General features: G+C 52.1%; 1 protein-coding gene across 5 annotated transcripts in view; it reads left to right on the plus strand.

The window, feature by feature from the left end:
• The window catches only part of IFT122 (intraflagellar transport 122), a 69,996-nt gene that overhangs the window by 30,634 nt on the left and 23,014 nt on the right, over positions 1-16,348 (plus strand). For all 5 annotated transcript variants that reach the window (XM_079933885.1, XM_079933883.1, XM_079933882.1 and 2 more), the window contains 6 exons: positions 67-204; positions 1,609-1,773; positions 3,905-4,102; positions 8,683-8,823; positions 12,313-12,366; positions 15,537-15,698. In XM_079933885.1, the coding sequence (XP_079790011.1) occupies positions 67-204; positions 1,609-1,773; positions 3,905-4,102; positions 8,683-8,823; positions 12,313-12,366; positions 15,537-15,698 (858 nt within the window). The remainder of the gene's footprint in view (positions 1-66; positions 205-1,608; positions 1,774-3,904; positions 4,103-8,682; positions 8,824-12,312; positions 12,367-15,536; positions 15,699-16,348) is intronic.

Below are 16,348 nucleotides of genomic sequence, written 5' to 3' on the forward strand. Positions count from 1 at the left end.
CCTCCTTGGGAGGGCTGGGCATGCTTATTCTGTTGAATATCACGCAGAGCTGCACTTGCTTTCTAGGAGAAGCGGCTGCAGTGCCTGTCCTTCAGCGGAGTGAAGGAGCGGGAGTGGCAGATGGAGTCTCTCATTCGCTACATCAAGGTGATCGGCGGCCCCCCAGGAAGGGAGGGTCTGTTAGTCGGCCTGAAGAACGGACAGGTGAGTGCTCCCTCACGTCTCCCATCAGGCTGCTTATCTGCAGGCAGACACTGGCGACCAGACTGGTTGTGACCCTGAGGTGGGTTCCCCGGGGCAGGAGCAAGGCTCCCCTGCCTCACCCCACCCCCCGCCCCAGGCACATTGGAGGGCATCCCAGAGTTCCATTTTATGAGGACAGCTTCAGGCCAAAGATGCTCCGACTCATAGCCTGCCGAGTTCTGACAGAGTCGGCCCTGCAGCCTCTGGGCTGCTGTAGAGTGGGTTAGTGGATTTAAGGTCACCCAGAAAGTGGGAGACTTGTTAGAGATTCAGTTTCAGTGCCTTGCTAGAGAGGAAGGCAGAGCTCGTTCCTTAGGTCAGGTCCTGGTTAGAGCAATGAATGGATCAAGGCATGTGTTCTAGCTTGTATCCCAGAGGGTACTAGTCCTCACGCTGTTACTCGATGTTTAAGACAAATGGACCCTTTGCTCAAATAGATGTGGAAAATCTAGGTTACAAAATGTTAAGCAGGTGTGTGTGTGTGTGTGTGTGTGTGCGCGCGCTTTGCTCAGAAGAAGAAAGTTCTAAGTGGGTTACATGGAAATTTGAAAGGAAAAATATAACTGCTTTAGCCTGAGAGTCAAGCTGTCTAGCAGATGGCTTGTGGCTGAGCCTTGTCAGGCCTTTCCTGGGGACGGAAGTCATGGAAGTTGAGATTGGCAGGGGCCACAGTGTAGCAACACCACAGGGAAGGAAAGCCAGCTTCCTTCTCTCTGTCAGCTGTCACTTCCAGTGCGAGGCTGGAGAGCATGGGCTTTGTGGGCAGGTGGACCTGGGGTCATGTTCGTCTGTAGCTACTCATTAGCTGTGTGACCCTAGGCAAGTCACTTCACCTCTCTGGGGCTCAGGTTTTACAAATGAAGAGAATACCACATGTTTCACAGGGTTGTCAAAAATGGTCAATAACTGATAGCTATGTACATCATCAACTCCATCATCAAAATTCTCATCATCCCCACCACCAGCATCATCATCGTCATCTTGCTGTGGCTACACCAGATGTCTTGTTAGTGTTTACAGGCGCCTCTTCCCGTGGTAGTTTGTGACTCAGCTCTCGTTAGATGCTGTCTCCTAACCTGCAGTTTGGGTAATGTTGTTAATAGTCCCCAGTCAAGCAGACACTCAAGTGAGTTGGTTGTGTCTTGGGGACTGTCATTACCTTGGCGACCTCTGACGGACCACACTCCCGGTCTCCTATGGAGAAAGCCCCGTTCTCTTTCTTTTGATGGGTCCTTTTCTCCACACAGAGCCTCTGGTGAAGTTAGTGGGAGTTATTCTTGTAGAGCACACGGTTCCAACGGCCTGGCGGTGCTCCAGGGTGTTGTTGCCTTGGGGACTCACAGTTTTCCTCTGAAATTTTGCCAGATCCTGAAGATCTTTGTGGACAGTCTCTTTGCCATCGTCCTGCTAAAGCAGGCCACAGCCGTGCGCTGCCTGGACATGAGCGCCTCCCGCAACAAGTTGGCCGTGGTGGATGAAAACGACACGTGCCTGGTGTATGACATCCACACCAAGGAGTTGCTATTTCAGGTGACCCCCAAGAGTGCCCAGGACGAGGTCCTTGCCTAGAGACCCTCCCCTGGCTTCCCAGTCCCTGCAGGAAGGGCTCACACTCTGGCTCCCAGGCGGGCCTCCGGGGAGAGCAGTGAGGTGTAGCGTGTGGGGACCACACGGCAGCACAGAGTCCAAGAGGCCGGGCCCAGCCTGCACCTTGCACGCGAGCGGCGGGAGCTGGGCGAGCCTCGTGGACTTCGGTTTCCTCACAGGTAAGGTGGGCAAGTTACACCTTTCTTATGAGGTTACTGTGAGCAGTAAATGAATAATAATCAGTCTAAGTGGGGCTCATAGGTGGGCTCTCAGTAGGTGGGTTAATGTGAAGATGATTCTTTTGAAGAAGTCTGCTGCTCACCGGCTGGAGGCCTGCCTGTGTCTGCCAGTGCCCTGAGACACGGTCAGGAAATAGGACCGGTTTTGTCATCTGAAAGAAGGGAAGGGATGGGGGCAGCCCTTCCTCTGCTGTTTCCCAAGGATACTGTAAGAGCCAACAGGAGGTGGAGTGTGCGGGGGACAGTAGTTGCTTACACACTGCTTGGTCCTGTGGCTGGAGGAGGGGTGTCCCCGGAGAAGAGCCGCCCACAGGCTCCGTGCCCAGCGTCCGCTGGCTTTCTGCTGGACTCGGTGCTGCTCTTTGCCTCTTTAGGGCTTTGTAAACGGTCAGGGCCATTTGCCTGAGGCGGGTCCGCCCAGAGCTAAAGCCTCCCCTGACTGGCTTCCTCAGCCACTGCAGGTGTCCCTGTGTCATGGCAGATTGAGGACCCTTTATCAGGGCTCCTCCTTGTCCTCGGCAGCAGAATCAGCACAGCAGGGGGTGCGGCCTCAGTCATTTGGAAGGGGACATCTGGCTACCACTAGCCCAAGGCGACTCCCCCATAGCAACTCGCCCCCATCACCAGGAGGCAGAGTGGTTTCGAGGAAAGAAAAGAGCACAGGCTGTGCCTTCAGACAGACCTGCCTCCAGTCCCGCCTTCATCACTTACTGTGTGATCTCAAGCAAGTTAGTGAACCTCTCTGAGCCTCAATTTCTCCTTACGTCTAACATGCAACTAGTACTTGCCCCCTCACAGAATTGCTGCTGGGCTCAATAAGGTACCGTAGAACCTAGCTCAGTGCCTGGCACAGAATAGGGCCCTCGGTGTTATGTCTCTTCTCTCCAGACTGAACACCCACCCCCTGGAGGTAGGTTAGCAGGCCCCCAGTTGTGAATCTGCGCCTGAGCCTTGAAGGAGTGGAAGGGTGTGTGTCCTTCCCAGTCCCCACTGAGGGTTCTGCAGGCAGCCAGGGAAGGTGATTCTCCAATCTTGCCAGGAGACACAAACATTCCCAGCTATCTTTTTTTCTCCTCTCAGCTGCCCCAGCCCCCTGCAAGCAAAAACAGCTATATTGTTTTTTTCTCATTATAAAAGTAATCCATGCTCATTATAAATGATTCAGGCATTGTAACAGATTCTAGGCAGAAAGGTATGAACATCTGCTGGTCCCTGGGGCCCCAGAGCTGAGCAGAATACTCTGGAGGGGAAGTGAGGGGGAGGGGTGCCTCCCAGGAAGACTGTAGTTTTTACATGTGTGAATTGTCAATGCAGAGAGAATATATTATTTTCTAATTTTAAAAATAACTCACTGTTCTTTTTCTTATTATAAAAAACAATAGATGTTCAAGGACTAAAAGAAAATTTCAGACAAACAGAAAATGTAGAAAATAAAAATTATCCACAATTCCACCCACCCTCAAACAATCCCTGTTAATTCTTTGGAATATACCCTTTTAAACCTTCTTCCATGACTAGCTTTGTATATTCATTCTTTAATAGAACTAGAACCCACCTTGCTGATTTTCTCACTTACTATGTAATTATTAATACTTGAGGATAATAATATTTTTTTCAAAAATAATGCTTGCTTATTAAAAAATTCCTACACACACAGTGCAAAGAGGAGCTTGCCTCTGTGTCCTGTCCATTTTGTCCGATCCCCTTCTCCCCCCGTTCCCTACACCCCACTCTTGGCAACTTAGTGTGATTCAGGCTTTAAAAGGAGTCCTTGTCTGAGTGTAGGAATGGTGTCCATGCCCGGGGCTGTCACCCTCACCATCCCTGTTCCTCAGGAGCCGAACGCCAACAGTGTGGCCTGGAACACCCAGTGTGAGGACATGCTCTGCTTCTCTGGAGGCGGCTACCTCAACATCAAGGCCAGCACTTTCCCTGTGCACCAGCAGAAGCTGCAGGGCTTCGTGGTCGGCTACAACGGCTCCAGGATCTTCTGCCTCCATGCCTTTTCTATGTCGGCCGTGGAGGTGCCACAGGTAACCTGGGAGCCTGTCAGCTCTTAGCCGGGGCAGGGCAGACGAGACCAGGAAAGCCAGGCTCCTCGTGGTGCCTGGGAAAGACTGGGGAGGAGAGAGGGGAGAGAGACTAGAGTGGCAGCCGTGACAGCATTGAAGGCACTCTGGACTTGAACCTGAACCCCATCTCCACCCTTTGCAACCTGCCTGTCTTTGGGCAAACAGCTCAACCTCACTGAGCCTCCATTTCTTTCTGATCCTCCTTTCCTGGGAGGGGCGGGGAGGGGTATGCAAGGTTGTCTGGCAGCAGACAGCATGTTTTACTGAGAGCCGTGCGTGGGACAGAGTGGAACAAGCTGGCAAAGCTGGGAGTCCAGCTGGGAGTCCAGCAGGGCGTCCGCATGGCGTGTGAGGGGGTGGTGTGTGCGTGTGAGAGAGAATATGGGTGGGACGGGGCGTGGGAGCCGAGGTCTGTTGAGCCAGAAAGGGAGCGTGGGACTGTCTGCACCCGTCCCTCAAACCAGGAGGAGGCCAGAACAGATGTGGGGGGTTGGGGGGAGCTGGAGTCCAGAGCCACGGAGTAGTGGGGAGGGCAGAAACAGACAGGAGGGCAGAGATTGACGACCCAAGTTGGGGCTGGCCTAACCCCGGCGGCCCCAGCTTCCTGTCTTCTCCCCAAGGGAATCGCGCCCTCTGTAGAGCTGTTTTAAAATAGAAACAAGTGCCAAGGAGAGGCTAGCCCTCAATTTCCCATCCTCGAGAGAGAATCACTCTGTACGTTGAGGCTTGTGGGATCTTAGTTCCCCGACCAGGGATTGAACCCGGGCCCCTGGCAGTGAAAGCAGTAAGTCCTGATCACTGGACTACCAGGAAATTCCCAAGAATCACTCTTTTTTTTTTTTTAATAAATTTATTTTATTTATTTATTTTTGGCTATGTTGGGTCTTTGTTGCTGTGCATGGCCTTTCTCTAGTTGTGGCGAGCGGGGGCTACTCTTCATTACTCTTCGTTGCGGTGCGTGGGCTTCCCAGTGTGGTGGCTTCTCTTGTTGCGGAGCACGGGCTCTAGGCGCACAGACTTCTGTAGTTGTGGCTCACGGGCTCAGTAGTTGTAGCTTGCAGGCTCAGTAGTTGTGGCTCGTGGGCTCTAGAGCGCAGGCTCAGTAGTTGTGGCACACGGACTTAGTTGCTCTGCGGCATGTGGGATCTTCCCAGACCAGGGCTCAAACCCATGTCCCCTGCATTGGCAGGCAGATTCTTAACCACTGTGCCACTAGGGAAGCCCAAGAATCACTGTTAAAGATTGTAGAATATATGCACCCAGACCGTTTCTATATGTACATATAATAGATGTGTGATACGCAATTATGAGTATATGATTTTATATAAACATTTTTAAACAAAAGTGGAACCATACTGTAAATACTGTTTTGTGACTTTTGTCTGTAAGTATTGCTCCTATAGATGAAACCTCAGGTTTACTGTACTTACTTTACTGAATGTGGATTATAATCTTCTAATTAACCTGACATTTACATACTGCAGACCCATCACTTTGTATGAATTATTGGCCATCAACTAGCACTCTGGCTTTTTCACTCAGCAATCTACTGGAAACATGGCTCCACATTAGTAAACGTGCTTCTCTAGCATTTAAAAATACTGAGGTGATTGTAGATTCACATGTAATTGTAAGAAATCATACAGAGATCCTTTGTACAACTTGCTGAGGTGTTCCCGCTGGTAACAGTTGGCAACCACAGTACAGACTTATCACCTGTGTAGGTGAGTGGTACCTCCGCCATCAGCCCACAAGGTCCCTGGTGTTAGGTTGCCCTTCTGTTATAACCACACCCCCTTCCTGCTGCCCCCATTGTTTTTAATGATTGCTTTTTGTCCCGTCACATGATGTCCACAACTTACTCAACCAGCGCCTATTGTTTGATGGTCATGCTGTTTACAGCTTTTTCCCTATTGTAGATAGTGGGCATCTTTCTAGTTAAGTCTTTGCACCAATCCCAGTATAGCTCCTTGGTATAAATTCCTAGGAGTGAAATTGCTGGGTCAGAGGTCATGTCTATGTGAAAGATTTGTAGACGTGTCTCCAGATTGCCCTTCAGCTGGGCTCCATCCGTCTGCGCCCCCTCCAGACACCTCACCTTCACTCGCGCTCCCTGCCTTGGCTTCTTGTAAAGGCTGGGGCTGGGGTCCGCTTCTCCCTCTAAGCTGATGATACCCTTGTTACTTAGTGCTTCGGGAATTAATAGTGCCTGACAGAACAATTATTCAATAAATGGTAGTAGAATTAAGATCTGAGGAAAAGGAGAGAGCAAAAAAGAAAGCCAGAGAAAGAAGGGAGAGAGGTGGGTGGAAGCAGGGCAGGAGGAGGGGCAAGAACCGCCCCTGCTGGACTGTTTCCTCGCAGGGCTCCCCATTCCGAGCCCCGGCTCCACAGCCACCAGAAACACAGTCCTCCTCCACCGTGCCAGACAGGCCATACTGAGTGACAGTTTTCCTCCAAGACTGCCATCGTGACCTCGAAGATAAATGCAGTCTGCTGCTGCTCCCTGGCTTTGGCCGCCAAGAGGAGCCAGCAGGGCAGCGTGGAGCTTCCTCTGAAGCCAAGCCCTTCAGATTCAGCAGCCAGAGCCCCCTTGGCTGCACGAAGGCCGTCCTGCTGATGCAGCAGGTCACTACTGCCAAGGGTTCGGAAAGGCAGCCTCGAGACAGAGGCTGTTTATCTGTCGCCTCTGCCTCCAGCCATCCTGTGGCTTTGGCCCAGAGAGGAGGGAGAAAGCAGACCCGCTCTGGGGATTTCTGGTTTCCTTTCGAAATTTACATCATCTTGTGCAAGAATTGGTTAGTCAGGGCTGCCAAGTAGGGCGGCGAACCCTGGTCGGGCTTCTCAGGGCAGTGGTGACTTCATGCTTGGAAGGCAACAATGAGATCAAGTAGAGCTCAGAGGGCATTTGTTCCCTCAGTATATTTTTAAAACTCCCGTTCTCAGATGGTGCCTCCCAGGCAAGCCCGAGTGTTAACCATTTGTCCTGGGCTGGCTTCTCCTGTGCTTGTCTGGGTCCCCGAACCACCCTTACGGGGCTCAACCTTGGGGGCGGTCGAGGGGAAGGAGCAGTGGGTTTGAGTTCTGACTCTGCCGTCTCAACCAGCTGTGACCTTGAGCCGCTCCTTTTACTCTTTGGGCCTCACTTTTCCTTGCAGTGGAGCTAAACGCACCCATCCTTCAGGTTTTGTCTGGCCCAATTCCTCTTATTGTTATTATCAATCTTTAAATAGCAAACCCTGCAGAACAGGAAGCCAGAAGGAGGGATGCAGTCCCTTTAGCACGCTGACTGGCCTTTCGTTGTTGAGGACACCCGGACCCAGCTCACACCTCTTCTGTGTGCGAAAGAACACACACAGACATGCACACGCACACACACACGGCAGGGAGGAGCACGGAACCTGGACAGCGCGCCCCCAGTCCAGCCCCAGGGCTTCCATGTGCCACTTCTGTGTCCTTAGCAGGTCAGTTGCCCTCTCAGTCTCCGGGCAGTAATCAGGGGGCAGTAATACCTACTACACAGGGCTGTTGGGACCGATCCAAAAGAACTTAGTAAACCTAAAAAAAGAAGTTATTAAGAACTGTTCACAGGTGTCATGGTGAGGCAGCCCTGTCTGGACGGAGGGATGGTAGGAAGGTTCCCAGGGCCAGGGCACTAGGAGATGGCAGCCTTTCTTGGGAGAAGCAGGTTTTTCCGCCCTCTTCGTAAGAGGCCATCCCAGGCCCCTTCCTCAGTAACGTTGTTCATTCCTTCAGCAAACGTAGACTGAGGGCCTGCTGAGGGAGTTAAGTACGACCCCACCGCCACCCTCAGGTTGTGCACAGCCTTATGGGGACAGACTTTTAATTAAAATACAGCCAGAGTGACTTCCCTGGTAGCACACTGGTTAAGACTCCATGCTCCCAATGCAGGGGACCCGGGTTCAATCCCTGGTCAGGGAACTAGATCCCACATGCATGCTGCAACTAAGAGTTCGCGTGCCACAACCAAGGAGCCCGCCTACCACAACTAAGGAGCTGGCGAGCTGCAACTAAGGAGTCCACGAGCCACAACTAAGGAGCCTGCAACTAAGACCCCGCGCAACCAGATAAATGAACAAATATTAAAAAAATAAAAATAAAACCCCTTGAGGGGTCAGTGAAGACTTTACAGAAGAGGTGACATTTTAACAGGGCCTTTAAAGCCAATTAGGTACTTTGCAGAGGGTGAGGAGGGGCAAAGGCATTCCAGGCAAGGGTGACATCTTGTGATCCGGCCACCCTGGAGGTGGGGAAAGCCGGTGGTGGTGGAGGGGAGGCGGGTGGAAGTTAGTGCTGCTAAATACGGTGGTTCAATACAATGGCTGTGAAAGGGGTGGCCGAATGGAAGGGCATCAGGTGGGCCGGGGTGAGGCTGAGCAGGGTGCTGATGGGTCATTGTGGCCTTGCGCTGTGACATTCGTCATTAAGTTGGTGCACACACGTGGAATCGGGCTTTGTGTGCGTCTGACTCTTCCATTGCTCTGAAAGCAGTCTTCTTTCCTTTTGATGAAATCCTCCAGTCTGCTCCGATGTACCAGTACCTGGATAGGAAGATGTTCCGAGAAGCCTACCAGATTGCTTGCTTGGGCGTGACAGACACTGACTGGCGCGAGCTGGCCATGGAAGCTTTAGAAGGATTGGAGTTTGAAACAGCAAAGAAGGTAAGCGTCAGTCAGCGTGAGCTGGAATTTGGTCCTCGCAGGCTCCCTTGAGGAGGCAGATGCCTACTGTCATAGGCTCTGGAGTTAGACTGACCTGGGCTGGGATCCCAGCACAGCCACCTCCGTGAGCCTCAGCAGGTAACAGCCTTTCTGAGGTTGCTCATCTGTAAAATTAGGGTGATGACAGGCCCCATCCTCATGGAGTTATAAGGATCTAATGGATAATGCCTGTAAAGCCTAACACAGAAGAAGGGGCATCTGATAGACTGTAGCTGTCAGCCTTATGAGTGACCGTCCATGCACAGCTCACAGCAAAGCCTGCACATCGTCAGTGCTCAGTCACCGGGAGCTTTTATCATTGGTATAAGCACTTACTGGTATTAGGGCCACTTATTACACAATGCTGTTTTTCTTGGCACTCCGCTAAGTACATTGGAAGAAATGGTCAAGTTCTCTGATTCTGACGGCAGTGTCACTCCACACATACCTTCATGGCATGCATGATTCATGGCCTTGATTCGTGGTGTTGTTTCCTGGCCTAGTCTATTAAAACTACAGAAATGGTTGAAAACATTTGCCCCCTTTCCCCACATTAGAAAAAGCCCAGCTCCGTCTCTGAGATGGGTTTTCGTCTGGAGCCTGAGGTGGGGAAACGAGTGGCTTCCAAACCCCCCTGCCCTACTCCTCCCTCCCCTCTTTTTCTTCCCTGCAGTCAATTAGCCAGGCCCTCATTTAGCCCATACTCCTGGCTGGTGGGCAAGTGGTTGCAGAAATGTGTGGTGCCTGCCCTGTGCTAGGGTGGGACTTCTAGGCCTGAAAAGAGAGTGGATGGGGACCAGGCTGGGACTCAGCAGCCTGGTTGAGGCCCAGCAGTGCCTGCACGGGCTGGATGACCCCAGCCAGCCGCTTCTCTTGGAGCTTCAGCCCTCCCACTCCCACAGCGGGACGGTGAAAACAGGACTGACAGGCTTGCGTGACAGTGTCATTAGGCGTAACCCCCACGTTGTAAGAGGGATTCTAAAACTGGCAGTGGTTGTACAAGTGCCAACCATTATTACAACAAGTAAAATCACCGTGATACGATAATTATCTGTATCATAGTTTTAGATCTAGTTAGCATAAGAAAAGTGGTAATAGAGGAGGGCTATTAGGAATTCTTAAGAATTCAGAGGAGGAGGAAGCAAGTCCGTGGAGGGAGCTTCCCTCTCCTGCCCCACCCAGAAATGCCAGGAGGGATGAAGAATGACAAAGGATTCCTAGAATGTGTTTTGCTTGGTTTTAGCCTGGAACGAAATTAGAAGTCTTCCGGAGAGATTGTCAGTTCCTTACACCCCGCAACTAAGCGTCAGCCTCATCCTAGCATCAGCCAACACCGCCAAGCACGGTGCCATAGACCATTAGGCGCTCAGCAAACGTTTGAAACGTTTGACGCAAACTAAACTGGAACCCCTCCTCCCCACCCTGTATCCTCCAAACGCTCCCTGAGAATAGAGATTATTGTGTGAAGCCCACAAGACTTTAACCATAGACTAGAACTTGATCATTTTATCCAAATTCCCATTCCCCAGCCTTTCTTTTTCTGCTTTGCCCAAGTCTCAGGCACACGGGGATGGAGGGTGGTTCCCTGCGATAGGCCAGTGTCTCCACTAGATGGCGGAGGAGAGCTGCTTCACACCTGGGAAGGCAGCCCCAAGCAGAACTGCAGATGCGGCCCTGTTCCCACACTTCCCTCTGCTTGAGGTTATCCACGGGCCTTGTGACTCAGACCGCTCCGACCAGGGCACCCCTCACTCTGCAGAATGTGTCAGCGCTGAAGAAACACGTTTCTCACGGTGACAAGTCCTCAAATCCTAGCAGAGCAGAACTAGGAAGGCCGTGGAGAGGACCTCGCTAGCTTGCCCCTTTCCATAAGGAAGTTGTTGGCAGCCTGGAGGCGGGCAAGGGTTAGGTTCAGGGCCCCCCAGCTGGAAGGTCTCAGAGCCAGGACTGAGACCTAGAATGCTCCTTCTTTCCTCTCTGCCACCTTGCCAGACACCCCAGGCTTCCCCCTCATGTTGCTTTCAGGAAGCCCAGATCTAGATGATAGCTTGTAAGCCCTCCTGTGTGGAAAATGGGTGCTTTGAGCCCTCATCCCTTTGCTTATGTGATGCCTGCCTGACCCTTTCAAGGGACCCCTCTTCAGGTCCCATCTGTCAGGTTCCTACCCTGTGATGCTTTGCTTAGTCCAGGCTCCAGCCTCCTGCCCCTGCCCGTTTCCAGACAGTGAATCTGTGTTCTCCAGGGCATCTAGTTCGGAATTGTATAGCTCTTGGCTCAGGGAGAGTTCATGATCTGTTTAATCTGCCTGCCTCCCCTTTTAAAATATGGGCCCCTGAATCACAGAGGGGGACAAGGGCCAAGTCATGTTCGTCTCTGGGTCCCCAGCCCCTGATAGGATGCCTGGCCCTGCAGGATGAAGAGATAAAGTCACATTTTGGTCATCTGTGAGGCAGCCAGAGGCTGGATGACCTGCTAATCTCCTGGCTTTTTAGGTGGAGGATGTCGTGCAGCTGAGCAGAGAGAGCAGTTGGCCAGGGTTGTTGTTCTGCATTTTAAATTCGAAGGCTCCTGGACCTGCTGCCTCCTCCAGGCATGTGTCAGCCCATTTCATATGGGACGCTGTAGAGAAGCCCGCCTGGGAGGAATTAAATGGGAGGAGATGCTGGCAGCAAAGCCACATGAAGATCCGCCTGACAGGGTGGGTTATGTTCCTCTAAAACCCTTGCAGAATCTGAAAGCAGCACAAGGGGCTTAGCTAACATCAGTTTGCTTGCAGAAGGCTGCCTAGAAGTTTCTAGTAGCCCATGGGTTAAAATCTCTGGCTTTACTGCGAGTCCAACGCAAGAGCTCCACTTTTAGGATTTACATAAGAGTTTGCCTTCCAGAGACTTGGAGTGATTCATTCCCTACCTCCCCCTTCCTTCCCGAAGCCATCTTTGTTCCTTCTCAGCTTTCCCCTCTTCTCCTCCCCCTGTGCCGGCACCACAGGCCCTGTGTTTGTGCCCTGCCGGGAAGCAAGGCTGTCTCCTGTGCTCCATCCTGGTCACTGAGGTGGACGTGCGGCCTCTCCTCCGTCAGCACGTCCCCTCACTCCCACTCCTGTGCTGCTGCCTCAGAGGCTCAGATCAGCCTGGTCTTCCCTTTCGCATAGAGATTCCTCCAAGCCAGCCGCATCACTGACTGCAGTATCCGAGTTTTGTCTACCTCGTCCCAAAGTGAGTGATGCAACCAGGGCTTCTTTGCTGTTCTTCATATGGACTAATCCCAGGGATAAAGCCACGCTTCCCTGGGTGGCAGGACCCTCCCAGTACACACGGTGATTAATCAGTGCTTGTTTCTTTCCCTCCTTACTGGTTCACTTTCTAAAGCTTGACTCCCACCCCCAGCCAATCACGCACTTTTGAAGCCCAGAAGGCAGCTGATTTTGTTCTTTCATTTCTTCCCCTGTAGGCCTTCACCAGAGTACAAGACCTCCGGTATTTAGAGCTCATCAACAGCATTGAGGTAAAAGATGAAGCGTTCTTGATTCTCAGGGAAGCGCAGATGCGCTGTCTGGGGTTTGCAGGCGGCTCTTCCGGCAGGCGAGGGTCTTGAGGACACGTGGACAGAGCCCACTGGTGTCTGGGCGTCCGGGCCACAGCCTTGCTCTGGGGGGCAGAGTGCCACGTGGGGGGAGCCAGCACGTGGGAACCGGGAGTACAGTCTGTCACTTGTTAGCTGGGTGAGGCAGGTGGGTCCCTAATCTCTCACAGATTCGGTCTCTTGTCTGTGAAATGGGATGAGACCTACCTCACAGGGTTGCTGGGAGGATTAAACAGTTCTCAGTAACCGGATTTCATCCTCGCAGTGGCTGTTAGCTTGCTACCCCCCTCTAGGGCTCCAACAACGTGCCAGTGTAGGAGGCATTTCCCAGATGCACATGGTCTGCACCCACCTGCAGGGATGGGCCCTGGGGAGGGAGGCGTGTGACCCAGCTGGCGCCTGCGGAGCTCTGAGCCCTCCCCGCAGCCCACCAGTCCCGGTCTGGACCTCGTCAGCCACACCCAGAGGCGGATGGGGGCCTAAAGAGGCTGGTTCTAGCTGCACCATTTGCTGGGTGATGGGAGAAAATATTTTTCATTCCTGTGCATCTTCAGGCTGTCTGTCCGTAAAAAGGTTTACATATTTCTTCTTCTGAACAGATTCATTGTGAGGCTCCGGGAATGTGAGATACATTTGAATTCACATATGGAAGCAGTGAGGAGATCAGCAAATGTCTCCTCCCTTCGATTCAGTTCAGCATAATAAACACCTGTCGTGGGCCAAGCCGTGTGGCTGAGCCCAGTGGGCAGAGAGCTGAGTGGAAGAGGCCTGCGGGAGCTCACAGCCTGCTTGGCCTAGTAATAGTTGCCGTTTGTTGAGTGCCTGCTCCATGCCACACGCGTGATTGACGTGCACACGATTTGAAATCCTCACAGCCACTTGATGAGGCAGCTGCTGTTCTTAGCTCTATTTGATAAATAAGGAAACTAAGGCCCAGAAAGGCTGGGTCACATCCCCAGGGCAAAAAGATGGGTTGGAATTTAAGCCAGTTTTGTTTTCCAAGCTCCCGCTGTCTTTCCTCTGGGCCGTGTTGCCCTCTCGGAAGTTGCTCCTGGCGCTTGCCCTGCACACCCTCTCCCTCCCCCAGCACAGTCACAAGGAGCATCTCTGTCTTCTGTTCATTCCTCACCTGCACGGTGAAGGGTTTCTTCAGAGCCACCTACCCATGATGCCCAGTACCACTTACTACTAGGGGCCATATTTGTAGATCAGCTGGTCTGGATCTAGGGGTCTTAACATGAGGCCATGGAACATAATTTTTCTCTGTGTAAAAGTAACCGACCTCTGTGAGGACCAACTCTGGCCACTTATCACGTCTTACTGAGATCCCGTGTACTGTCTCTTCCGGTGTGCTGTGAGCTGGGCAAAGTAAACTTGTAAGAATTGCCTCTTGAAAAAGAGCAAAGTGCCTCTGAGTGCGGATCCATTTTGTTTGCTCTGAGGCCTTAGTTGCTTGCTTCTAGGCATTCAGCATTGTTCCAGAGAACTGGGGTTCTTTACTGCGCTTCTTTTGGATGGGCGAGATGCAACTGTGCTGATAGCAGGAGGAACGGCATCTGTCCATGTGGCTCTTACACACTGAGTGTGTGGAATCCTTTGTACTGATCATGGTGGGGTTCTGGGGCCCGGAACAGATTTGGCCTAAATTCCACGCCTAGTGAAACCTATTTCTTTGTCTCACTGCAAGATTTTAATTCATTTCCTACTATTAGGAGTTAGTTTATTTGGCAGATTAGCCTAAACTATGTGTAGTTTGGGGTTTTTTTGGGGGGGGGTTAAAAATTATTTCTGTCGGGGGAAACATATTGCCTGCAGCTGTTATAACTTTCACCGGCTTGCCTAGGAGTTGTTTTTTTTTTTAAATTAATTAATTAATTTTAAATTTTGGCTGCATTGGGTCTTCGTTGCTGCGTGCAGGCTTTCTCTAGTTGCAGCGAGTGGGGGCTCCTCTTGTTGCAGAGCACAGGCTCTAGGTGCGCGTGGGCTTTAGTTGTAGTATGTGGGCTCAGTAGCTGTGGCTCGTGGGCTGCAGAGCACAGGCTCCATAGCTGTGGCGCCCGGGCTTAGCTGCTCCGCAGCATGTGGGATCCTCCCGGACCAGGGGTTGAACCCGCCGTGTCCCCTGCATTGGCAGGCGGACTCCCAACCACTGTGCCACCAGGGAAGTCCTTGCCTAGGAGTTTGATTCAATGTTTCATCTTCCTCCACTGTGATACACTTGCTGGAAAACAAGCAAAAGGAGACTGCTGGGGATGAGATATTGGGTGCTATTGAGTGTTTACAAATACTTGAGCTGTAGACTATTGACTGTTCCCTAACACAGGAGGGAGGGGAGAGTGCCAGTTACTTCTCATTCTCAGCACTGCTATCTCTGTGTGTGTGTGTGTGTGTGTGTGTGTGTGTGTGTGTTTGCCTGCGCGCACAGGTGTATTGTTGGGGGCCATCACGAGTTTCCGAAGGGTGTATTATGTGGAACAGAGAGCATCTGGAGTCAGCCAGAGTCCAAACGCCAGTTCTGTGTGATCGCGACCTGCCCCTCTCCCGAGTCCCGGCTTCCCGCAGTGTGACACTTGGGTGAGGAGTAGCCGGCGCCTAGTGGGTTCTCAACACACGGCGTTGCTTGCCTTCTCTTTAGAGACAGGGACGTAGTAAGATTCTCTATCCTGTTTTGTTGGTCTTTTTCTTGGGAAGAAACCCTAAACTTTGTCCTTGTCCACCATTATCATGAGTAACAACTCGGCCAAACCAGGCCTGGGGATTTCGGAGCTCTTAGAGCTTGGGGGCCCCCTACGAGTGGGCGGTACACACCATCCTCACTAATATATAAGGAAGCAGCCGTGAGGAATTTCCATTAAACAAACAAAAGTTTGCATCTCTTTTGATCTTCACTCATCTGGAAAAAAAAAATCTGCTTTTGTTGTCAAGCATTCCCACCAGAAACCTAGGTGAGAGACACAACAGCCCAGGAGCCAAGCGTAGGTTCCAGTAGGAAGGCCCAGGGGCTTAACCTGAAATAGCAACATCTAACTTTTGTAAAGGCTGCTTCCTGCCATGGCTGCAGAGGCCGTTTCCTGTGCTTCTAATTTTTCCAGGAGAGGAAGAAGCGGGGAGAGACCAACAATGACCTGTTTCTGGCAGATGTGTTTTCCTACCAGGGGAAGTTCCACGAGGCCGCCAGACTGTACAAGAGGAGTGGGCACGAGAACCTCGCACTCGACATGTACACAGACCTCCGCATGTTCGAGTACGCCAAGGTAACCCGGCCACGGCCTGCCCACTGCCATCCCGACCCTGCGGCTTCCAGGCTGTCTACCCCAGAGGTGGTGCGGACAGACGGTAGCTGTGGCCTCAGAACAGCTGTGGGCACATTGATAAACGAGGAACCATCGGAGGCCACTGGTTAAAGCTGACCTACAACTGACCTTTCAGGCTGATGTCAAAAGGGACAGAGTGTAACGGTTCAGAGCTTTGTCAGTGACAGAACTGGATGGACGGTGAGTCCTAACCAGCATAGTCCCTTTGTTAAGGGTTCGGGGTTCTGTTTCCCACAAAGTCTCTCAAACCTTTGTCAGAAGCCACTGAGAACCTGTGTCCTCAGGCATGAGCTGGTTCTGCCGTTGTCGTCACACCGGCCAGCGTGGTTCACTCCAGCCAAGGTTTCCTAAGTGCCTGCTCTGCTTGGTGCTGGGCTTCGCACTGGGCCTCAAAGGCGCTGTGACAGAGACCTTGCCGCCACTGTGAGCACACTGTGCCCCCATCGCTCGCCTGGGGTTGGGGGAGATATCCTCTTGCATTTGGAGGGCCCCTGTTAAGGTTAGTCCCCAACAGGTCTGGGCCTTTAAAGGTACGTGAGGGCAGTCTTCCTGGAGCAGCTCCTGGTGGCTTGTGTGAGACTGAGTCCCAC

This window comes from Stenella coeruleoalba, assembly GCF_951394435.1.
Source record: "Stenella coeruleoalba genome assembly, chromosome: 10".
Classification (NCBI taxonomy): domain Eukaryota; kingdom Metazoa; phylum Chordata; class Mammalia; order Artiodactyla; family Delphinidae; genus Stenella; species Stenella coeruleoalba.